The following is a 23,899-nucleotide window of genomic DNA, read 5'->3' as shown; positions in this document are numbered from 1 at the left end:
AAAATGTCTATTTTACTTTTAATGAAATGGTTTACATCCACACCTTCGATCTTTGTTTGGTAAAAAGAATACGTGTATCTATACATAATAGTATTAATTTATTTTTAAATTATATATTAAATGAGTCATTTTTGATAATATGTGTCAATATGAAGAAACTAATATAAAAGGGCAAAATTGTCAAATAATAATTAATTTATATTTATTTTAAATAAATTTAAAGAATTGTTACCAAAAAATCAAAATAAGGGAAGTAGATATAATATCTTAAATCATAGGGAATGTGAGTGTTATAGAGCGAAACCTGGAGGAAAGTTTCAAAAATTATCCCATTTAAAAAACTTTATTTGATGAGAAAATTATATGAACATAATTACTACTAATTAGTACTCCTATCTAGAAGGTCACTTCAATTATTACTTAAAACTAAAGTAACCATATCCATCATCTATGGCATACTTCAAACTTGGTCAGTTTCTTGTCACCTTCCTTTTTTCTTTTGCATATTACTTTTTCTATCGAAGTAATCGAACCATAATTGTCCATTACTGACTTAATATACAGATTAAAAAATAATAAATGATAGGAGTAACTTTATCAAATTATCCTTACTAAATATAAGTCATTTATACATTGAGAAACGACTAGTATTTAATAGTAATAAGGATAAAATAGACACAAAATGATAAATTATTAAATAATTTTATAAACTAGACAAGTAATATTGCTGAACATTCTTATTGATAATGTTTTACATTATCGATATATATAATATAATTAAGTTAACTCTATATCATATTACAAGAGATAATGACTCTTTATAAGTCTTGAAAAGATGAAAGACTTGCAATTAAAATACATATAATTCATTTTTCAATCTGACGATGATGTTCGAATTAACTTGTGTTCACCTCAGAAATATTGAATAACTCTATCGATAACATATATATATATCTCCTTTTTCCTATTTTATTTGCATAGTTTGAGAGAGAAAAACACTAGCAATTTCATTTAACTCAACTCTTTTTCTCTTCCTTTCCATTTCTTCTTCAACTTCTAGCCTCACTCCAAACAACATTGGCCTTTTACCTTTTTGCCCTTCTTTTTTTTCTTCTTCATTTGAATTTTTTGACAAAATGCCCACTAGATCAATAAGTTCTTTGCATTTCTTATTTACTAGAGAAAGCTCATAGCTTAGTTCTCCATTTTCCATTTTGAGCCTTTTATTCTCATCAACAAGGCTATTGTACTCAAATGATGATGAAGAATTAGAAGTTGAGGATGATGACTTTTGATCTTCATCTTCACCTTCTTTCTTGTTGTTTTTGTTAGGAGGTTGTTGCTTGTTTGTCCATGCTTTTTTTCGACGAATATCACATAGTAAATCCTTCTCTCCCTTACGAAACAAATCGTTGCTGAACTCCCACTGACTTGTTGTAACTTTACGAAAACCCTAGTCACACATGAAATAATTTAGGATTGAATTAATCAATGGATCACAAGAACTATACTCAACAAAATTAAACATATGGTTCTAGGCTAAGAAATATTGTATCATATTGTATGTTATTAGTCTCAAACTTGATTTACTATAATATTTTTTTATTAATACTGACGATGTATATATAACAGAAATGCTATCAAGATATATACATATCCCTAATTGCTATTGTATTCATTGAGATTTGTTGACTTTATATACCATTCCGTAGTAAATATGCGATTCTAGCTTAATCATAAATTCAAATGCATGTCTTTTTAGAGACTTCAATTATATGGATGATGATTATATTGTAGTTAATTTCATCCTTACATACTATGGTTTTCTAAATCAATAGAATAACAATAGCAACATCAATAATTCACTATGCATGAAAGACAACAAAGTATATAAGTCTGTTAACTAATCATTTTAAAAAAAAAGATCGATTAACATGTAATCTAAAAGATATTTACGTGTAACACCTTCTGAATCTTGAAAATAAAATAAGTTATCTGCTATATATACGCATAAATATTTCATTGTGAGATGTGGAGAGCACTATTTGTTTTCATTCTCTTTACCAAGCAAATAAATAAGATAAAAAATCTTATAAGTGATCTGATCGTATAAATTATCGACACGTTAACTTTTTTGTTTAGGATGGGAGGGAGATAGTAAACATACATAGGTATTAAGTTGCCGGACAAAGCTAGAAAAGTTGCTATGTTTGAAAAGCGTTGGAAGCAAATCTCTAGCAAACTCCGCCGGTTGCCGGACTATAAACGCCGATCCATCGGAATTCCAAGAAATGACGTCGTCCGTCGCCGGATCCTCCACCAACATGTATGTTTTTAGCAAGAATGGTGGTGTTGATGCCTTCCTTACATACTCTAACAAATTCCTTTCACATTCATCCTCTAATTCCCCCATTCAAAAGACTACGTTCAACTTAGATGAGAAGGGTCTGCTCAGATAAGTACAGAAATTATAAGTTCGAGTTACTAAAAAGCAAAAAGAAAAGGTGTTTTAATAAAATAAAAGAAAATGAATGATATTAATTATGATGAAGTGGAGAAGAGTAGAAGGGCGGTTAAGAAGCCCCAATCCCAACAATAAAAACCTAAAACAAATCCAAAATTCATGAGAAATACAAAAGGGAATAATATCTTGGGTACATGAGAGTTATAAAAGAGGAAAGCAAATAATATTTTCTTGAAACTTATGCTTATTATATAGTTGTAGGAGGAGGACAACTATAGCAAGAAAACTTGTTTTCATACGCTATAGTATTTATGACGATGTTTGACTAGATATTAAATTGGATAAAGAAATGAAGACTGCAAAAATTTATGATTTTTGAATATGTGTTAAGTTGATTGTCTTTTAAAATATATGATCTTAAATATATATCATGATAAATTCATAATTTTTCAAGATCTTGATTTTGTGTAAAAATAAAGAAATGCCGTTATTTTCCCACATAATTATTTCAAATTGGGAGTATATAATAATGCGTCTTTTTGTTTTATAACATATAATAATGTGTTGCACATAATTATGATGTGCATCTTCTAGACGGTCTATTGAGTAATTAATATTAGTCCACTTCTAGAGAATGTTTTATTTCCTATTATTTTGTTATTTTTTGTAGAATTTGGTGACCATATTCTAGAAAAATTAAAAAATTTAATTAGTGTTTCACTTATTAATAAAAATCTTTTTAACGTGAAGACTAAGACTACAAATTCAACATCACCATGGTAAAACTAGTACTTATTTGTGTTGTGACAAGATTTGATCAACTCAAACCCAATCATATCAACTTGAGTGGTAAGTATTTATTCATTCTTAATTATAGGTTTCGGATTCAAGTCCTCCTAGTACAGAGTCACCTTTATAAGGAAGTGATTTACCCTCAATATGAAACTTTCCGACTTGAATCTGAATTTAATCATAATCCAATATGAATATCGAACACCGAATGAAAACCAAAAATTAAAAACTCAAAACTCAATGATAAATCATGTGAAAGAGAAATTTAGAAACTTGGTAATATATTAGTACACTTTTCTTCTCTCTTTTTAATCTTATTTTAATTTCTAGATAAATGACTGCGAATTTAATTAAGATCTTCTAGATGAGCATCCATTCAGATAAATCTAAATAATTAGCGTGGACTAATTAAATAAACATTATTAAATTTGTTTCAGTTTATAGTTTATGTGACATTGATTTCGTATTAATTTATTTTATTAAGAATGAAACAGTATATATATTAATATAACGTTAACTAGAAGTTTTATAACTACACAAATAATATTGACATATTTAAAATCATAGTTTTTTAAAAATCATTATAGTCAAATATTAATTACATGTTTTAAATTATTTTGATTTTTTTACAAAAAATTATACTATGTAACATAAGTTTTAAATGATTGAGTAATAATCTAGTAGCGTGTAGGGCTTTTGTGAACATTTTTTTCCCAAACAAAGAAGAAAATGAATTTCAAATGTATTGACTCTCAAAATTCTAATCGTGTAACAAAAATTAGGACGAAATGAGTATTATTATAGACGATAGTTTTACAAGATTGACCAATCTACGCAAAGAAATAAAAATAAAATAAAATAATTAAATTGACACTTTAACGTCCATGTAGATTGATGAGTGAATTGATTTATATTTTGTCTGCTTTTAACAACTTGTTTTGCTGTTATATAACATGAAAAAATAGAGAGATAAAAGAAATTAAATTATTGCGTATCAGAAAATACTTCTTTGCTTCAAAAATCATTTGGAACCTGTTATTAACTTGTTTGAGATTGAGACATTATTTTTTAAAAAAAATTGGGGGCATTAGTGAGAATTTTGTATTACCACTCAATACAAATTTTCCTTTATTTGTTCTTAGCCTAATTTAGGAAAATCTTGAAGTGTAAAATGCAAAAGAACCAATTGTTTTTTGTACTACTATTAATACATTGGATAATTATGGGGGGGGGGGGGGGGGGGGTCCAAAAATCCATTCATGGTATCTGGACATGTTGGAAAATTCTATATATAATAATAATATTATAATTCAACCAGCTGAATTTTCAGCTTGAACCCCACCTCATAATGCAAAATATCTTATAATCCTTGTATTTGTTGTTTCCTTTTTATTTGTAATGTGACATAATTTTATTAGGCCGGAATTCAGAAAGAGAAAAACTTTTGAAAATGCTTCATTAAGACTTTGCAATCTTGAATATATTATAATAATATGTATATAGTGGTTATGAAAATGTCTCATTCAAAGGTAAATAAAAAACGTAAAGTTAATTTGAAGAAAAATATGTCAGATAAATTGAAACGGAAGAGAGTAATAAGTCGTTTCCGGCATATTTAACCAATAACTGCCTTTTCCATTTTCCCATTTGACTAGTGTGAATGGATTATTATATCTTGTTATTTGGACAAAGAAGTTCTAGATATAGAGAAATTAAGACCATTTTGTCACGTCACTAACCATTTATCAACAACAATGTCTCTTATTCCTTATCAACAACTGCATTATAAGTCTTGTATAATCGAGTTCGACAGAAGCTAGTAGCTTTCGTTCAGACTCTATATTCGTATCAATGTTTGTTAAAAAAAAAGTTAGAGAAAAAAAGACTTAATCAAAGTAAATAAGGGTTGTCCAATAATCCCACATCGCTGAAACATAGCACTAAAAGACTCTTTTTAATATTGAGCTGTGGGTTTACATATCATGACCTTACTTGAACAGGATCTGTTCTATAGGCTCATACCACTGTATCCTTGATTTCTAACGAGACAGGAAACCAAGTCTGGTGGATGATTCGTAGCCATTAGACCAGAGCGTGATTAATAGCTTCCATGATCCTCGGGTCATGGTGCAATAGATGATCGTTCTTAACCTCGATCATGGGTGTTGAGATGGTCTAATGGTTGTCTGACAGACTCTTCAATCTTTTTTGCCCAAGTTTTACTTGCTATATTCACCATTGATGATTGTTTCTATGGTTGTGTTGAGCTAAGACAGTGAAAAGATTCTTCTGGGCAACTCTTAAGGCAACATATGAATACTTTTATCCTTCCAAAATAGATTTATGTTCTTATTGAGTTTAGGATAAATTAAATTGATATGTATGAGCTTAGATTGAAGTCACTTATCGAATGTCAACGAGTATTTTCCACTTATTAAGTAAAGGGGAGAGGAAAACAAGGCTTAGCTAGTTTTAAAAGGCCGACCACAACACAAGTCAATTCTTTCATTCATTCATTACTAAACCACGATATAAAGTGTCCGAGTCAAGTCATAACATGCTGCTTTTTCAAAGAATCGTGGACTTATGAAACGGACGTATGGCTGGTAATTCCTTTCCACCAGAGCTTCATATGTGTTGCCCCATCCCCCTCAATCTGATGTTTGAATGTGAGTTATACTCCACGAAGAACCAAGCGAATCGTATGGCATTGCCTTGCCATTTGAACCTCTTTTCCTAATGGAGTTAACAACTAAAATTGGTTAATTTGCAACTTATTGATTGCAATTATAAGTTTTTTAAATAAATAAAAAAAAGTGGCAACATATATCAATCTCTATCTTGCAGGCATTTTATCAAATTACTGGGCCGCATTTCAAATATAACCCATCTACAAAAGACATCTCTTTGGGCCTAAATTCTCTCCAAAAGATTTTAGTACATCTTCCCACATCGCTGCAACCTAGCATTAGAAGACTCTTTTTAATATCAAGCAGTGGGTTCACATGTCACGACCTTACTTGAATAGGATCTGTTCTATAGGCTCGTACCACTGTATCCTTGATTTCTAACGAGACAGGAAACCAAGTCTGGTGGATGATTCGTAGCCATTAGACCAGAGCGTGATTAATAGCTTCCATGATCCTTGGGTCATGGTGCAATAGATGATCGTTTTTAACCTCGATCATGGGTGTTGAGATGGTCTAATGGTCGTCTGACAGACTCTTCAATCTTTTTTGCTTATTAATGTCCTTCCTATAAGACTAGAGCGTGATTAATAGCCTACACGGCCCTCGGGTCATGGTGCCATAGATGATCGTTCTTAGCCTCGATTATAGGGTGGTAAGATGGTCTAATGGCTGTCTGACAGACTCTTCAATCTTTTTTGCTTATTAATGTCCTTCCTATAAGACTAGAGAGTGATCAATAGCCTACATGGCCCTCGGGTCATGGTGCAATAGATGATCGTTCTTAACCTCGATCATGGGTGTTGAGATGGTCTAATGGTCGTCTGACAGACTCTTCAATCTTTTTTGCTTATTAATGTCCTTCCTATAAGACTAGAGCGTGATTGTTAACTTATATGTGTGTTAATTTGGTCACAATTACAAAAAAGAAGAAGTAATTATCCAATTCTTTTAAGTATAACTTACCTAAATCCCATAGTGTAAAGACCTAAATTACATTGTATCCCTACTCTTTTTCAATTTACAAAAATCCCTCAAAATAGTGTTATCCGGATACATAGCAAACATGATGAATAATTGTTGGACAAATAATTTCTTTTATGAATCTCAAATCCACCATTGCAGTAGATCGATGAGATGAGGAAAACTTGAAAATATGATATATAATAGAAGGAAATCCTTCCGGAATCTAAGAAAGTGAGGATTTTCTTCCGGAGTCTGAAGCAAATCCTTTCGAAATCTGAGAAAGTGAGGTGAGGTATGAATGATACAAAAGTGATGAAATGGTTGTTGGTCAAATTATTGATTTGTGAATCTCAAATCAACCATTGCAGCTGAATTAAAGATCGATGAGTTGAGGAAAAATTTGGAGATCTGATACATCGTTGAGGTGAAGAATCAAGAGTTTGGATTTTCAATGTATCCGTTATGGATTGATACAACAAACATAAACTCTAAAAAGATCCATACCTTTGATGGATCATTCATACCTTTTATAATTTTGTGTAATCGTTTTCTGAATTTTATTTCCGAGATGGATAGATTTATCAATACATTACTATTTATGTATCTGATAGTTACTACGTATCAGATACAATTAGCGTAAATTCGAATTTATGTATCATGTCTAAAAAATTGTGTATTTGTTCATGCAAGAATAGAATGTTGTGTATCCGATACATAGAAAACACCTAGATACATGATAAATGATACATTTAGTAGAAATTTTATATCAAGTATCAAAATTAATATTTGAACACGATTCACTGTGTATGATAAAATTGCAATGTATCATAGTGTTGAAACAAAGATATTATACATTAATTTAAGAAACAAAATTAACTAGATACATTAAAAATCTAGTTAATGTATACCAAACTATAACCGTAAGATAATTTAGTAATTTGAACACGATACATTGTACATAATGAAATTGTAATGTATCATAATGTTGAAACGAAGACATACACATTAATTTAAGAAACAAACACATCTAGATACATTAAAAATCTGAACACATATATATTAGAAAATATGAACAAGAAAAAATCAGGAAAAAAAATCAAATTGATATGAAAATTGTAACTAATAAGATTGTAGAGAATCCTTTTGAAAATCAAATTCATATGAAAATTGTAACTGATAAGATTGTAGAGAATCCTTTTGAAAATTGTAACTGATAAGATTGTAGAGAATCCTTTTGAAAATTGTAACTAATAAGATTGTAGAGAATCCTTTTGAAAATCAAATTGATATGAAAATTGTAACTGATAAGATTGTAGAGTGAAATTAGGGAGAGACTAAAGGAGTGAAAAAGGGAAGGAAATCATGTGTTAAGGCTGAAATACTTATGTATCCGTTTGACTTGAGAATTGAAAAAAAAAAAGGGATTTTGAAAATATTTTGAAATGGTAGGGAATGGTGGAAATTATGGAAAATAAAAATGTGTATATAGATAATTTATCCTTCCTTTAATAACTCTAGTGGGCCAACATGTTAACTCTACATCTTGGGTCTAGTTTATAGCAAGCCCAAGTCAAATAGGGCAGGCGGCTACCAACCCTACGGCCCACACGAACCACTCTTTCTTTGTCGGGCAAAGCACACAAATATCTGTTTCTTGAATCGTCATTTAATTTATGTTTGCTTTATATTTATTTTTTATAAGTTTAACCACTTAAAAAGTAATTTGAACGTATGTTCGTTTTTTAATCTGAAGATAAAAGTTGTCTTATTTTTAATCGCGTGTGTCTAAATTTGTTTTACTGATAAATAAATAAATTATTCTTAAAATTTCAATAATTCAATACCTAAATTTACTCCAAAAAAATTCGAATTTAAAATATAAGTTCGATATATCATAAGGAACAAATTTTAATAGTCAATATGATTATACAACAATAAATCTAACAAATGTAATAGCAACATTTTAATTTATTTTCATATATATATATATACACGCTCAATTATACATAACTGAAGCACATTTTTAGCATGCACTTTACTTAATATTGAGTACTTGTTCAAAATAAAATACAAAACGGATACTAATTTAAATGAAACAACCAAAATATGACACCCCTTGGAATTATTACTTCTTTGTCTATTTTCTCTATTTATTTATTTTCCCTTTTTTCTTTTAATATTTATAGTAAAAGACAACATAAAATTATTCTATGGAACACAAAGCTTTAGTTCAATTGAATAAGTTACAACTTGTGTTATTAAAAAAGAAGAAGTTACAACTTGTATTGATAATTGATTAAATTATATGTTACAAATACATAACTATTATAAGTTTCAAAATTGTATAATACTTAAATTTTAAATATTCAGTAATGTTTATGCGTTTTTATATCATTCAAAAGAATTGAACAATAAAATTAGTAGAATGTCATCTAAAAAAAATTATAATAACATACTAGTGAAAATAAATCTAACAAATAGGATTTGAGAAGAATATAATGTACACAAATTTTATTTATATCTATAATCAAAACAAAACAACAATAAACAAAAAAAAAGGTGAATAAAACAAATGATCACATTATGACAACGAATATTCCTTCTCTTATTGCCAATTATATATATATTAAAAAAAACAAATTATTTGTTACAACCTCAAATTTCACCTTTTCTTTTATTCTCATGTTTAACAATGGAAATTGCTATGAAATTTCTTTTTGTACGATAGTACTAACTATAGAGTTTTTTTTCCCCCTTAAAAACAATTTCATTCTTTTAATCGTTAATAATATTTCATATGCATTGAAGCCATAAATTTGTCTGGAATTGGGTGAATATTATAACACTTTTACGTTATATTTTGAATTGAAAAAAATAATTCTACATTTTTTTTATGTGTGTAATTTGTATATTTCTTTGTTTTTATATAAAATAAGAACTCTTGTATACAAATATAAAACTAAAAAAAATATTTACGAAGAACTAATAAAACTAATTGACCCGCAAAATTACTTACACATTATGTACATGATACTTCTAATAGTTTAAAAAAGAATACGCAACAAATGCAATTTATTAGAAACTTTGATGCATACACTTTAAAAAAAAAAAAAAAAAAAGTGACCAATTAGTTTGATGCATATACATCTCATTTATCAAATACTTTTACTATTTTATGGCACGTTTAGAATATTGTAATTATCAAGTAATGACCTTTCATTATTTGATTAATTGGATTTTGTTGTCGGTATGGTATGTTTCTTTTAAAAAAAATTTGCATTATGGTATGTTTTTATTACAAAAAGAATATTTCACGATAATTAAACAATAACCATTAATCAAATTTTATAATTTTACTATATTTGTTAATTGTTGGGAAATGATCAAGCAGCAACGTTTCATGATTTGACTCATCAATTACATTTTGATAATTTTCCTATATTTGTCAATTTATAAAAATTAATCAAGCAACAGCATTTTATGATTTGATTCATCAATCAAATTTTAATATTTTTCTATATTTGTCAATTTATGAAAATTAATCAAGCACCAACATATCATGATTTGACTCATCGGTCAAATTTGTATAATTTTTCTATATTTGTCGATTTATGAAAAATATCAAGTTACAATCTTTCCATCGTAGTCCCCATTATATACTGATTTGGTAAAATATTAAAGAGAAACAAATTAGTATTCATCCTACTAATGTAAATATTGTAAAACAAAAATTAGACAAGTTAATTAACTTTAAAAAATACTAATAATAATAATAATAATAATAATAATTTTGTATGCCCAATAAAATTTATAATCTAGTGATATCGATGATAACTCAAATTTTGTGTATCAATGCAACAATAATATAATAGTATTGAGTGTACGCATACCTTATCTCATCCCTATAAAAGTAGGTTGTTTCTGATAGACCTCAGACTTGAAATTTTGTGCACCAATAATGATAAACTTTTGTTTTTGAACATAGATGATCGATATTTAGATTAGTTTACGCGTTTTTCGATTGTTTTACATATATTGAATAACTATGTTTACATGCATAGAGATTCGTACTATTAAAAAAGTTTAGCTAACCGAAAAACAATGGAATCAACCAATATGCAAAGATAAACCTAGCGAATCATGTAGGTAAGTCCTTACTACCAGATGGATAGGAAGATCGATGAAACACGAAGAGAATGAATGCAATTAACCGACAAGAAATATAATCATTTGACAAACGAAGACAAACCCAGTTAATCACTTAGATAAGCCTCTACTGCTAGATCAGATGGATAGGGTAGGTAAAGTGCGAAGAGAATGAATGTAACCGACAAGCAATAGAATCGGCCGACAGGCGAAGACAAATCTAGCGAATCACATAAATATACCCTATTGCCAAATGGACAGAGCAGATGAAGCGCGAAGGAAAATAAATATCTGAGTGGTTAAAAATGTCGATCGTATTTTGTAGTAGGGCATTTGGATGGAAGGGGGGGCATAAGTCTCATTTTGGTTGAGATCAATCCGGAATAACATGATGTCTTCATCTGAAGCGTCCATCCAATATAACTATCAGGTATAAACAAATTCATCTGATTATGATAGAAAGTTAGCAGGTATTTGAGTGTTGTTTAATTTTCCTTGCTTCTATCTTATTCTTTGATTTTATTATCGTTTGTTTCCTCTACTACTTCAGTTACATTTTATCTATCGTTTTGCTATTGTTCTTTTACTTTAATCTTAACATGGTTTTTTCATGACTGTATTTTCTTTTCATACTTGAGTTTGATACATTTTACTTGAATCGAAAATCTATCGAAAACAATTTCTCTACCCTTCACAAGATAGGCAAAAAATTGCGTACATAAACACCATCTTTCGGACTCCACATATAAAATTATACTAAATTTATTAACTATAATTTTTTTTATCATGTTAAGTTGATCTACAACCACACATACCTCACCAATATTTCTAATAAATTTAATTTTTTTTACCTAAAAATAGATTAGTAATGTAAATAAAAAACTCTTTAATATAAGTTCCTTTTTTCTTTTTCATTCTTTTAAGGAAAAAAAAACAGTAATGGGCCCTACCGAATACACTTGTACCGACCCGCATTCTGAATTTAGGTCTATAAATACCCCTTTGACCCTTCTAATTTTTTCTCACTCCTCTCCTAACTAAGCACAATTTTGGAGAGAGAGAAACCCAAAAACTCCGGTACCCTTTTTCCGATCATCGCTGCCGGAATCATAATCGGTAGGTTTTTCCGGCATCTACGATTGAATCGGGTCGAAACCGCTTTGAAATGGATACTTACTGTTCGGATTGCAAGCGGAACACGGAGGTGGTTTTTGACCACGCCGCCGGTGATACGGTTTGCTCGGAGTGTGGGCTGGTGTTGGAATCTCGTTCAATTGATGAAACATCTGAGTGGCGTACTTTTGCTGATGAGTCGGGTGGTGATGACCCGAATCGTGTTGGAGGACCCGTTAACCCGTTACTCGGTGATGCGGCTCTGTCTACAGTGATTTCTAAAGGGCCTAATGGTAGTAATGGAGATGGTTCTCTTGCTAGGTTGCAGAATCGTGGTGGTGATCCTGACCGCGCGATTGTTTTGGCTTTTAAGGCCATTGCTACCATGGCTGATAGGTCGGTTACTTGTTGCTTTCATTTCCTTTTGTTTCTGATGAACCCTACTGAGTTTTGTTTCATGAAGTATTAGTTGAATTTGATACCTAGGTTATGAATTTGTGGTTTTAGTTTGTTTAGATATTTGAATGTCGGTACATGTTTAAGTGTGAAATTTGGAGAATCTATATAATTGGGTATCAAAATGAATTGGGCTCGAATGGATCCAATTGGATATGGATGATTTATATAGATGATAACTAGCATCTGATTGATGTGTAGTAGGAGGAGGAGGAAAAAGAGGGGGTTAGAAGATGAAAATGAGTTTATTTTATGATCACTGATCGGATTTCAGGGCTTGTGTGATAGTGGATATTGGGATTAAATAGGTTTAAATCTTATAGAATCTGGTAATGAAATTGAATATGTAAGATGGCTAATTTGAAGAGTAAAACTGTATCGTTTTTCTTCCTTCCCTGATTAAGCTTTTTGGAGGGATGACATTTGTGGGATGATATGTGGATTTATAGTTTGATTGGCTTGGTGTTGTCATTACGCGAATTAATCCATCTGCTTTGTCCTTCCCACGCTCTGTGAGATGGCATTTATGTTGGCCTTTTGTTACAACTACATTTGAAGTGATAATACTGGTTCAGGGAGGTGTATCATTCCTTTTAATTTTTGAAAGCTTGGAAATTTTTTATGCATTGATTGAACTGAGTTTTCTCTCTCTATGTTTTACAGGTTGAGCCTTGTTTCTACTATAAGGGTATGTTCTCTAGTATTCTTTTAAGTTAATTGGGCATCACAGAATTATCCGACTGCATTCTTGGGTTCTCTTGCACCTTTTCAGTTGACGCATACGACAGTGCAACTTCTTTCCATTTGGTGTTTTCATCGCTTCATTTATATGTGTGTTTACATCTTTAAAGTTTTCTTTTGTCGTCTGTTGCCTAAGGTTTTTTGTCTATTTTATATGTTAATTATATGTAGATTGCAGTTTATTACCCTTTTTTTGTCCATCTTATTTTGCTTTAGTAAACAGAAACCATTAATTTTCTCCACCTAAGTATACTGTGTGTTTGTGAAAGCGCCAAAATTTGATAGTCTTGTTGCTGCAGGGTTATCCCCTTGATATATTAAGGGATGTCATCTGTTACAATCTTTTTTCCATATCGCAGCAAGTATTTTGATATAGCCTTTTTCTCTTCTTTTTGGGATTAGTCTGATAGTCCTTATTGCTGAAAGATTTTTTGCACTAATTGGTATATGTCTTCTTTGATCTTGTGTAGGATCGAGCAAGTGAGATATATAAGAGGCTTGAAGACCAAAAGTGTACTAGAGGCAGGAATCTTGATGCTCTGGTCGCTGCTTGTATCTACATTGCGTGCCGCCAAGAAGGCAAACCCCGCACTGTAAAAGGTGTGGCAATGTTTTCTGATCATGTAGATTAACAGTTTACTCCTCTGTGTGAACTCTAAACCTTTGGGTGTTGATTAGAAATATGCTCAATTGCCAATGGAGCTAGTAAGAAGGAAATTGGGCGAGCAAAAGAGTTCATTGTGAAACAATTGAAGGTTGAAATGGGAGAATCAATGGAGATGGGAACTATACATGCTGGGGACTATCTGGTGAGTCAACTAAATATGTAGGTTTTGGCCTCTTTGTGGGGGCGCAAGTGTGATATGACTATTCTTTTATGCTATCCTGACATGAACTTTTCTTGATCTTCAGAGACGTTTTTGTTCTAACCTTGGTATGAACCATGAAGAAATTAAGGTTGTCCAAGAAACTGTTCAGAAGGCTGAAGAGTTTGATATAAGGTACATATTTTTGTTTGTGTGTGTTTGATTATGTTCTTAATATGGTGAGCCCATACCTTGGCCCCACAGAATAATCCAGAGGCTGGTTTAAGTCATTTGTTTGAGGATCTGCATGTGAACTCTTTGAGGGAACTACTTGATTTTTGCAGTGGCTCGAATTATCTTCTTTCATATTGAATGAACCTTCCGTAAATTTGATTTTGGCAGTTATTCTGTTCTGAAAACTTTAGAGAAGTTCTATTTTTTTGAAAAAAATAAAATTGATAGAACTTGAGTCGATGGGTAATAGGGGTGAAGCTATTCCGTCAACCGAGTTAAGTTCTTGCTTGAACGTCTTCCCTGCTCCACCCTCTTAAGAAAAAAGATTGGCAGACGCCACTTGTTTGATTTAAATGACTAATATATGCAAGTCTCGTTAAAGGGATTTTCGTGGACATTTCACTACTAGATTTTAGTTTCTTTTCTTAGAGTTTTAACCAGTAAATGAATTGCTAAAAGGGAAAGAAGAGGGAACTGATCGTTATCACTCAGATCACTAGAGACTAAGCTTATAAGCACATCTGGTTAACAGATTACATCCTTAATAGTTATTTTCCTTTTTGCAGGAGGAGTCCTATATCAATTGCTGCAGCAATAATATACATGATCACTCAACTTTCAGATTCAAAGAAACCCGTTCTGCGAGGTTAGAACATCAACCTTCCTCTTTGTGCAATCTTGAGCTAAAGAGGCAATGTATATTCCTTTACATTCATGCTTCCTTAAGTAGGTGCACAATGCTGCATTTCTATATCAATTGCTGCATAAGTGAATTCTTCATGTGGGGTTGCCTAGCTGCTTTTAAGTCTTGGTTGTACTTGTATATGCTAGTTTCGTATATACATCTGAACGGTTTATGCTTGCAGCAGATATCTCAGTTGCAACCACAGTTGCAGAGGGGACAATCAAGAACGCGTACAAGGATCTTTATCCTCATGCTTCCAAAATAATACCAGAATGGTATGTCAAAGACAAGGACCTTAAGAACCTGTGCAGTCCAAAGGCATAAGAGTACCTTAGTCGTTGAGCTCTATAAATCTGCTATAGGGCCTCAAGTCTGTAAGAATTATTCAAACAGAGAAAACATCAGACGCGGAGTTTTGGCTACCCTGTGTTCTGGATTCACAAGGCACCGTAGGTCATGTAGACCAGAGTAATCCATATTATTTTCTTTTCCATTTATCTCTTCCCCTCCCCTAAAACACAAATAGGTTCCATTTTTTTTTTGAATGTTACAGATTTCATAGGCCATCGTCCAATTTTTGTATGGCTAAACATTGTCATGCAAAGTGAAATGTTTTCGTTTAACATGAGATCCATCATTTGGTGAGTTTACTTCCGTTTTCAAACTATGTTGCTGTTGTCCGTTTTTTGTATTGAAAATATTCTCATTGGCGAGATACTTTATGAATATGCTCTTATAAAGATTGAATGAATTATTATAAACAGGATGAGTCTGTTGCGTAATATCTCAAGACGCAGCATTAATAAATCATATATCTCCTTGTTATGTTACACTTGCGATGGAATAGTGCCTTTGTCATCTTTGTGAAGCAAATATCTTATCCATTTTCTCTTATCTTCCTTTTTTATGATCAAAGATTTTTCTCAAATATCTTATCCATTTGCTTGCGTCTTTTGTCACATCATATATTAGTAATAATTGGCCTATACTAGCCCATCTCTTTTCTTTGCCTTTCCTTTCCTTTCCTTTCCATACAATCATTCTTTACTCGTCTTCCTATCTTTTGTCTTGTTTATGTGGAGAAAGAAACTTGTGCTAATCGAGTCATGCACAAGCTGATATGTTCGAACATCATTATAACAAATGAAAAAGAATAGCCTACTACATAAATTGCTTCAATGTTTTAAATTTGTCACGCATTTATGATTTATTATTAGTTTGGTGTGTCACATTCTCTTTTTATTACGTCTTAAAATAGCAAGATATTTTTAAAAAGGAAAATACATATATGTTTTAGCAATAAAAAGTTAAATTCATAATGCAATCATCAATTTGTTCCTTCTGCTAGTCTACATTAAAACAAGCCATTTATCATATTATCAGAGTTTCTACATAATATCATAAAGATGTTAGTTAGAAGAATAAATTGTACTATACACACACACATTACTTTCAAATCAAACCACAAACACACGCTATGCATGTATATATATGGTGTTTTATATAGAGCTATGAAGAAATTAACAACTTTTTAAATTTATCAGTAATTTAATTCACACACTTGAAATATGATCCGTCCTAATTGAGCACATCATAAATACATGACTTACAACTCAAAATTTTAAAAAATATTCGCACATACTTCACCTAAACAAGTTTAAAAAACATAAAATTTATCACTGCATCAATGTATTATAAACAGGCTCAAAGTTTTACATGTCATCGTGATATGCATATTGCATAGTTAACTTATCAACCTAATAGATGTCTGAAAACACATAAAGAAACTTTTTTAAATTTTGAATCGAAAACATCTCAAAGAAGTTCGATCCAAACAAATCGTAATTCAAATCTAAATAAAATTTACTGACAAATTAAATGTCAATGATATATTTCACCATTATAAAAGAAGAAAAGAACATGGTCATATTTGTCTTTATAGTTTTCTCTTTTTTACTCGAGAGAACCAAACAAAAAAGAGGCCATAAAATGTACTTGTTTTGTTTCAATTTATCTGTCGTGTTTTCATTTGACAATGATTATAAGAAGATAAATAATATTTGTAAATCTTATATACTTAAATTAAACATATGTCAAATATACGAAAAGAAAAAAAAATTCTTTTAGAATCGAACTAAAAAGGAAAATAAGATAAACAAACTAAAACGGAGAGAATAAAAATTTCATTGTTTTGTCTTTATTTTGTCAAAATTTCAAAAAAAAAAACTGAAAATAACCATAAGAACCACATGACTTTCCTACTCTTTCACCATTTCCCCCGCCACTTCCTCCGCCTAACTATAAATCCATCTTCTTCTTCTTCTTCACAACAACAAATCAATGGTTTTTTCATCTTTACAACCAAAATCACAACTAACCCATTTCATCTTTTTCAATTTCAATCACATCTGTACAAAAAATTACACATTTTGACATAAAAATTGTTACTAATGGATGCGTACTGTTCGGACTGTAGAAAGAGCACAGAAGTTGTATTTGATCATTCAGCAGGTGATATGGTTTGTTCAGAATGTGGGTTAGTTTTGGAATCTCATTCGATTGATGAAACATCTGAGTGGAGAACTTTTGCTAATGAGTCGGGTGATAATGACCCGGTTCGAGTTGGTGGACCGAATAATCCGTTGCTTTCTGATGGTGGGTTATCTACAGTGATCTCAAAACCTAATGGAACTACTAGTGATTTCTTGACATCGTCTTTGGGTCGATGGCAGAATCGTGGGTCGAATGCTGATCGATCTCTTATTTTGGCTTTTAAAGCTATTGGGGTTATGTCTGATAGGTACCTTATAATGTTCCTTCAATTTATTTTATTTTCATTTTGGGTGTAAATGGTGGTGCATTGTGTCTTGGCTTCTTTACTGGTGCTGAGGTCTATCGGAAACGGTCTTTCTATCTTCCAAAATGTAGGGGTACTCCTGACCCCCACTTGTGGGATTACACTGGGTATGTTGTCGGTGGTGGTGCTGTAAAGGTTTGATTTTGATATGGTTCTCTATGATTTTTGTGGGGAATGTGGGATAAGGGATAATGCTATCTTTAGTATTTTGTTTAACTTTTGTTACTATTTGTTATCAAACTGCTTTGATATATTTGTCCTTGAGCCGAGGGTGTATCGGAAACAACTTTTCTGCCTTCTTCTTAAGATAGGGGTAAGTGTGCGTACACACTACCCTCATGAGACCCCACTTGTGAGATTGCATTGAGTCTGTTCTTGTTGTTGTATGTGATTTAAGTTAATATAAAAGATGTCATGTATTTATTGGTTAGGTGAGTGGAGATTTACACATTCGGTTTATTTGATTACCGATGTTGGAGTAAAATTACTGGTAGAGTTGGTGTTATTTGCCTGGGAACTCAAGCGCTGAGCTGGGGCATTAAATTGTTGAATGTCGTGGTAAAAATTGTATTTTTTTGGATTGATTACTGTTGAAAATGATGTGTGGTGATGATATCATATAGTTAGTGTGAGAAAAGTTTGCATCTTTACTGGTTGCTCTTCCTATTCTTTTTTGTTACAAGCGGCCTATGTTGTGGTAAAGTGTGAATATTATAGGCAGGGGCGGCTCAACATAATTTGTGGCCTAAAGCGAAATTTTTATTAGAGGTCTAAAATCTATATAAATTTTATCTATATCTATTTATTTTTCTAAATTTCTAGACGTAAATTACTACTTAATATCTTTTATATAAATGATTTTTCAAACACTTTTTTTTTTAATTATTAGTTTTAAGTAAGATTTTATCAATTCAACATTGAAAAACATCCTTTTATTGAGACAATTATTATATGAATTATTAACACAATTTTATAAGTAATAAGTTGATAAACTTTAAAGATAAGAGTTAGAATCATAGAATTTGATTCAAAAAGTTGATAACTTGGTATACCTACTTTAATATGAAAATTAACAAATAAATTAAAAAAAAAAAATTGTAATGCACTTTGTTCAACACTTTTCGACTATTGATTCATATTTTTGAGAGTGTATTACTCTAACTATCAAAGATTTGAAGAAATAGAGTGCAAAAAGAGTTGCAAAGGATAAATAATGTGAGTGGTTAACGAAGAAAATGTAAGAACCCAAAACAATGTTTCCTTAATTTCTTCTATTTGAATGCAGTTAAAATACATAATTTTTTATTTATAAAAATTTGAGGCCCCCAAAAGGCCAATGCCTAAAATTTTATAGGCAAGAGCCGGCCCTGATTATAGGCTGAATTACTTATTGTCTTTTTTTTATTGGCCTAAGCAGCAGGGTAAGCATGTGTAGCTTTTGTATTTATGATCTTCTAGATGAGGTGAATGCTCATAGTGGTGTGTGCAGTGTACTCTTGATTGCATGAAAAAATCCTTGAAGGTTGACAATGCTCATATAAAGGATTGCAAAAACTGGCATTAGTTACCAGGCTGGACCATGGTTGAGCATTTTACTAAGTGAAGCAATAGGCAAGATAATGACAGTCAGATGAGACATAATTGAGTGTAGTTTATAAAAAGCATAACGTTTGGTTCCAAAATAGTGGTGATAGAAGAGCAATATTGCAATTTTCATTTGAAAGTGGAAATTGAATTGTTGGCTTTAGACCTTGCTTTGTAGTGACTTTGTAAGGTATATGCCTTGGTTTGAAAATGCTCTGTTTTATGCTTCTTTTCTTTTTTTAATAAAGTTATCATCTATGTTCTGTGCTTTTGATGCCACCTTATAGTGTAGGAGTTACAAATGTTTAGTCCAAAGTCATTTCATTGCCTTAAATTAGTGGTATGGTCTACTAAAATAAGAAAAAAAAAGTTTTAGACTCATCTGCTTTAGACAAAAAATTAATTTTTTTATGGCTAAGGAGAAATTAGTTTAGATGCCTCTGAAAGACAAGATGAATGTGTATCCTGTAAACTACAAAAAGAAAATACTTGACTATCTACGACAATTTTGTGATTAAAAGATTGGACTTTGAAACTTTCACCTTATAATTTTCTTTTACTAAATTCAAGGCCTTTGCTTGGTTTTGAAATTGCCAAGAACTCTCAAGTTTCATGGCTCGAGTCATAAAGTGTTTCCTTGCCTTTATACTATTGGAAAAATTTCCGTTGGGCCTTCATGTATTGTTGCAGTGCCTTAAGTTGCTGGAAGCATCGCACATCTTTTCACCTCGAAAGTTGTCTTGGTGCACCCAGAATAATCACCCTGGAGCCATAGAGAACATCGTTTGGTTGTAATTCTGTTTTTCCAGTCATTTCATTCTCCGAGGAAACTAGTTTAGTCCATATAATGAATTATACCATACACTTTTTGCTCTCAAGTATTGTGTACGTTGGGAAGTTGATTGAAGAAGTTTTATTTAATCAGTAAAATTTGCTCTCTTTTTTGTTTTATTTGTCCACCACTTCATATATTATACATAAAGCATTTTAACTTATTCTTCAAACAGTGCTCTTGGTTTTGGTATTCTTTCTATATATGTGTTTCTTCTGGTCTCTTCTGTTACATTATCCTATTAGAGCCAAATGAACTGGTAATGTAAAACCTATTCATTATCAGTATGTGTCTGGTCTGGCTCCTTATTATATTGACAGAAGCTGAACTTATAATGCGGAATTCCAAAAGATATGGCTGATGCAATTATACCTATTTCAGGTTGGGCCTGGTTGCAACCATTAAGGTATGTTTCTACTCCTGAAGTCCTGATACTCATTTTCAATCAAATGACATTGAGATGTCAGGAAGTCTGTGCAGATATATGCTTGTGTTAAGAAGTGTCCAATTACTTTTTCTGTCCAATTTCATTCAATGTGTATGAAGAGTCATGCTCTCTCTTTTAGCTAAGGCTGCCTGATTCATTTGCTCATTTCGCCACTCAGCTGGATAAGCAGTTCAATATTCAACAATGTTAATGGGTATAGTATGCACCCTCCTGGCCCCCCTCTACTAGCAACTGATTCATTTGGCCAGAGATATAAAATATTGGAAGCTATTTGTGTATTTTTTCGATGTTTTTTGCTTGTGACCTGAGTGGTGTAGTATGTTCTTCTAGAACTTGGAGCTTGTCTTTCGTCCTGTGACCTTGTATTTGACATTCCGCTAGACATGTCATGGCAGGAATTGACAATTTTTGTTGGAGTACTTCACAGTATTGTTTTCTTAACATTATTAGGATATTTTCTTTTAACATTTACAAGAATAAGGAACAACCCAAGTACTCTATGTTATGATTCTCTTTAAAAGATGAACTTGAAGATGTTTCTATACTTCAAGTAAAGTAATTTGACAGTTGACACTAAAAGCCACAGATAATTTTTGTTCAGTATTTCATTATAATGGTTTAGATTTTGTTCAAAGGACCGAGCTAATGAGATATACAAGAAGGTAGAAGATCAAAAATCTAGTAGGGGAAGGAACCAGGATGCTATATTGGCTGCTTGCCTATATATTGCTTGTCGACAGGAAGACAAGCCTCGAACTGTGAAGGGTATAGCCTAAGACTTTTTGTCATTTTGGTGTCCTGATTTAACTTCCAATATGAATGAGCTTTCTTGAAACTGTGGATTGGAAATAGAAATTTGCTCTGTTGCGAATGGAGCTACAAAGAAGGAAATTGGCCGAGCAAAGGAATACATAGTGAAACAACTAGAGCTTGAGATGGGTCAATCAGTGGAAATGGGAACTATACATGCTGGGGATTTCATGGTGAGGTTTATTTGTAAAAGTAGGAGAGAAAGACTCCATTACCAAAAAAAGAAAGAAAAAAGACTACATTCTCCTTCTAACAAAAAGAAAGAGACTATTCTCATTCTAACTACTATTTTTCTAAAATGAATTTCCTATCGAACTTTTGCTGTTTCTCATAACTTGGTTACTGATACATGCTTTTATTTTAACCTTTAGCGACGCTTTTGTTCAAATCTTGGGATGACAAATCAAGCAGTTAAAGCTGCTCAAGAAGCAGTCAAAAAATCTGAAGAGTTTGACATAAGGTAGCTTTGCTTGTATTTATGTTGATCCGCAGATGCTTATTCCAGATTTATTAAGCGTTCAAACTAAATGCTACATTTGACTAAAATTGATCTCATTTTTTCCAAGTGGAGAGCATGTATTTTCAAATTAGTGGGTGATGAGGAGTCTTTAGTTCTATGACTATGTAGATAGTTAAGCTTAAGAAGTTCTAAATTTTTTGTTCCTTTAATGCTAAAACTCACTAAATTACAGTAGAGAACAAAACCATAGATATGGTAGTGTAAATAGGTAAATACATGACGATGGCGGTGTTCGTTTTTGGTATCAGAAGACAATATAACTATATAACAGAACCATGACCCTTAGCAGCAGCAAGCAAGGTGTATGAGTTATGCTTTCACCTCATGTCATGTTCAAAAGATGGACCTAGTCTTCATTTTATCTGCTACCTTGTGTGGTTAGCTTGCCTCTAGGATGCTTGCATTTTTGGGATGCTAAGATATAAATTCACAGACTTCTTGTTGCGATCGATTTTTCATGAATCATGACATTTGATCTTTAAAAGTAAAAGAATTCTTGGTGTAACTTGAATTAAGATTTTAGAAGTACAGGCTTACAGAGTGATTATTTAACCTGAATACTAATTCCTAGATCCCATGCTTAATAAGGATTCATACAGCCGACCTCCACTAGCTTGAGGTGTTGTTTTTGTTATGTAGCTTCTTACAACTTAGTTATTTGTTATATTCTTCCACTGGAACGAGGAATTTTTTATATCTGTTCCCCTCCTTGAGATACAATTATCACTTAATTCTGCTTGTCATCTTTCAAAGAACTGGTCATGCTACTTGTTCCAATTTCCAAAATGCTTCAACAATCATATGATACCAAATGTATTTACTCCTCTATATGAAACTGCAGGAGAAGTCCCATTTCGATTGCTGCAGCAGTTATCTACATAGTCACTCAGCTTTCGGATGAGAAGAAGCCAGTTAAAGGTAATGAAAATGTGATTTTTATCCTTCTTTTGACATGGATACTTAGACACCAAATTCCCTCCTTGATAGGAATTGCATTTTTGGAACGAGTTTTCCTCCGTATTTCTAGTGCTGAATGTCATCCTCATACCCTATACATCTTTACACTGCTACATTAGCCCAGGCCTCTAAACTGTATGATGTTTCCTATGACGATTTGAATTGATTGTCTTTGTCCCGGGGGTGATGAGTTACATTGTAGGTTAAACTTGTATTCTGAAGCATCTGCATATTGAATATCCGACATGTCATGTAAAAAACTGTATGAACGCAGATGTATCACTTGCAACTGGAGTTGCTGAAGGTACGATCCGGAACTCCTTCAAGGATCTATACCCACATCTCTCAAAGATAATACCAAATTGGTATGCACAGGGTCAGGACCTAAAAAACCTCAGCAGTCCTTGATGAAGCTAAGCTAACCATGTCAACAAGTGACAAACTTTTTTCAAAAATGTCTTCAAGAATGTTGTGTATCGGAGGACCCTTCGATGAAATTAACAGGAGGGGAAGCTTCTTTTACCCTAACATGTGGGCTAATACACATTAAATTATTAAACAGTTCTAACTTAGGATAGATCTTCAAGTTAAATTACAAGTTGTAAATGTTTTTTCCTTCAAGTGATACTCTTTCTTCATAGACTACTGTACTGAGATTAACATGAAAATGTAGTTTCCAAATTTAACTTCATCACTTGTGCATCATCCTCTTTTAAGGATCTTATGAATTTATCAAGTCGAATTTATCTAGCGATTTAAGCACTAGATAAATTCGTAAAATTTACTTTAGGGAATGTATCT

At 31.8% G+C, this 23,899-nt stretch overlaps 3 protein-coding genes and 2 non-coding genes across 7 annotated transcripts; 4 read left to right on the top strand and 1 right to left on the bottom strand.

The window, feature by feature from the left end:
* Positions 1-683: 683 nt before the first annotated feature.
* Positions 684-2,659, bottom strand: LOC125806809 (heat stress transcription factor B-3-like). The gene is made up of 2 exons (XM_049486560.1): positions 2,168-2,659; positions 684-1,453 (listed from the first exon to the last, which is right to left on the bottom strand). Exons 1-2 carry the CDS (start codon positions 2,411-2,413, stop codon positions 965-967), a joined length of 735 nt encoding a protein of 244 aa, XP_049342517.1. The 5' UTR covers positions 2,414-2,659; the 3' UTR covers positions 684-964.
* A 2,579-nt stretch (positions 2,660-5,238) lies between these two features.
* Positions 5,239-5,452, top strand: LOC125807156 (small nucleolar RNA U3). The gene has a single exon (XR_007441650.1). It is a non-coding gene; the product is annotated as a small nucleolar RNA U3 (small nucleolar RNA).
* An 814-nt stretch (positions 5,453-6,266) lies between these two features.
* Positions 6,267-6,480, top strand: LOC125807157 (small nucleolar RNA U3). The gene has a single exon (XR_007441651.1). It is a non-coding gene; the product is annotated as a small nucleolar RNA U3 (small nucleolar RNA).
* Positions 6,481-12,076: 5,596 nt separating this feature from the next.
* LOC125841076 (transcription initiation factor IIB-2-like) lies at positions 12,077-15,877 on the top strand. 2 transcript variants are annotated; one of them, XM_049520084.1, is made up of 7 exons: positions 12,077-12,564; positions 13,288-13,312; positions 13,836-13,965; positions 14,044-14,174; positions 14,278-14,366; positions 14,972-15,051; positions 15,272-15,877. In XM_049520084.1, the coding sequence occupies exons 1-7, from the start codon at positions 12,221-12,223 to the stop codon at positions 15,412-15,414; spliced, it is 942 nt and encodes a 313-aa protein (XP_049376041.1). In that variant the 5' UTR covers positions 12,077-12,220; the 3' UTR covers positions 15,415-15,877. The 2 variants fall into 2 exon arrangements, with proteins under 2 accessions (XP_049376041.1, XP_049376042.1); XM_049520085.1 differs by having other exon boundaries at positions 12,096-12,564; positions 15,275-15,877.
* A 1,459-nt stretch (positions 15,878-17,336) lies between these two features.
* LOC125806842 (transcription initiation factor IIB-2) lies at positions 17,337-23,822 on the top strand. 2 transcript variants are annotated; one of them, XR_007441620.1, is made up of 8 exons: positions 17,337-17,890; positions 20,745-20,769; positions 21,447-21,576; positions 21,664-21,794; positions 21,993-22,081; positions 22,314-22,441; positions 22,983-23,059; positions 23,373-23,390. XR_007441620.1 is itself a non-coding variant. In XM_049486593.1 (7 exons), the coding sequence occupies exons 1-7, from the start codon at positions 17,541-17,543 to the stop codon at positions 23,504-23,506; spliced, it is 936 nt and encodes a 311-aa protein (XP_049342550.1). In that variant the 5' UTR covers positions 17,337-17,540; the 3' UTR covers positions 23,507-23,822. The 2 variants fall into 2 exon arrangements, 1 of the variants encoding a protein (XP_049342550.1); XM_049486593.1 differs by lacking the exon at positions 22,314-22,441 and having other exon boundaries at positions 23,373-23,822.
* Positions 23,823-23,899: the final 77 nt, after the last annotated feature.

Source organism: Solanum verrucosum, unplaced genomic scaffold, assembly GCF_900185275.1.
Source record: "Solanum verrucosum unplaced genomic scaffold, falcon-dt-bn FXZP01000196.1, whole genome shotgun sequence".
NCBI classification, from domain to species: domain Eukaryota; kingdom Viridiplantae; phylum Streptophyta; class Magnoliopsida; order Solanales; family Solanaceae; genus Solanum; species Solanum verrucosum.
This window is presented reverse-complemented; position numbering and strand designations above follow the sequence as displayed.

Bases quoted from the DNA above. Each gene is read 5' to 3' on its own strand.
- LOC125806809 (XM_049486560.1), bottom strand. From the start codon at position 2,413: ATGGGGGAATTAGAGGATGAATGTGAAAGGAATTTGTTAGAGTATGTA. The intron at 1,454-2,167 runs GTATGTTTACTA...ATGTGTGACTAG, and splicing joins TCCGGCAACTTAATACCTAT to GGTTTTCGTAAAGTTACAAC.
- LOC125841076 (XM_049520084.1), top strand. From the start codon at position 12,221: ATGGATACTTACTGTTCGGATTGCAAGCGGAACACGGAGGTGGTTTTT. The intron at 14,175-14,277 runs GTGAGTCAACTA...CTTGATCTTCAG, and splicing joins TACATGCTGGGGACTATCTG to AGACGTTTTTGTTCTAACCT. The intron at 14,367-14,971 runs GTACATATTTTT...TCCTTTTTGCAG, and splicing joins GCTGAAGAGTTTGATATAAG to GAGGAGTCCTATATCAATTG.
- LOC125806842 (XM_049486593.1), top strand. From the start codon at position 17,541: ATGGATGCGTACTGTTCGGACTGTAGAAAGAGCACAGAAGTTGTATTT. The intron at 17,891-20,744 runs GTACCTTATAAT...TACCTATTTCAG, and splicing joins ATTGGGGTTATGTCTGATAG to GTTGGGCCTGGTTGCAACCA. The intron at 20,770-21,446 runs GTATGTTTCTAC...TTTTGTTCAAAG, and splicing joins GCCTGGTTGCAACCATTAAG to GACCGAGCTAATGAGATATA.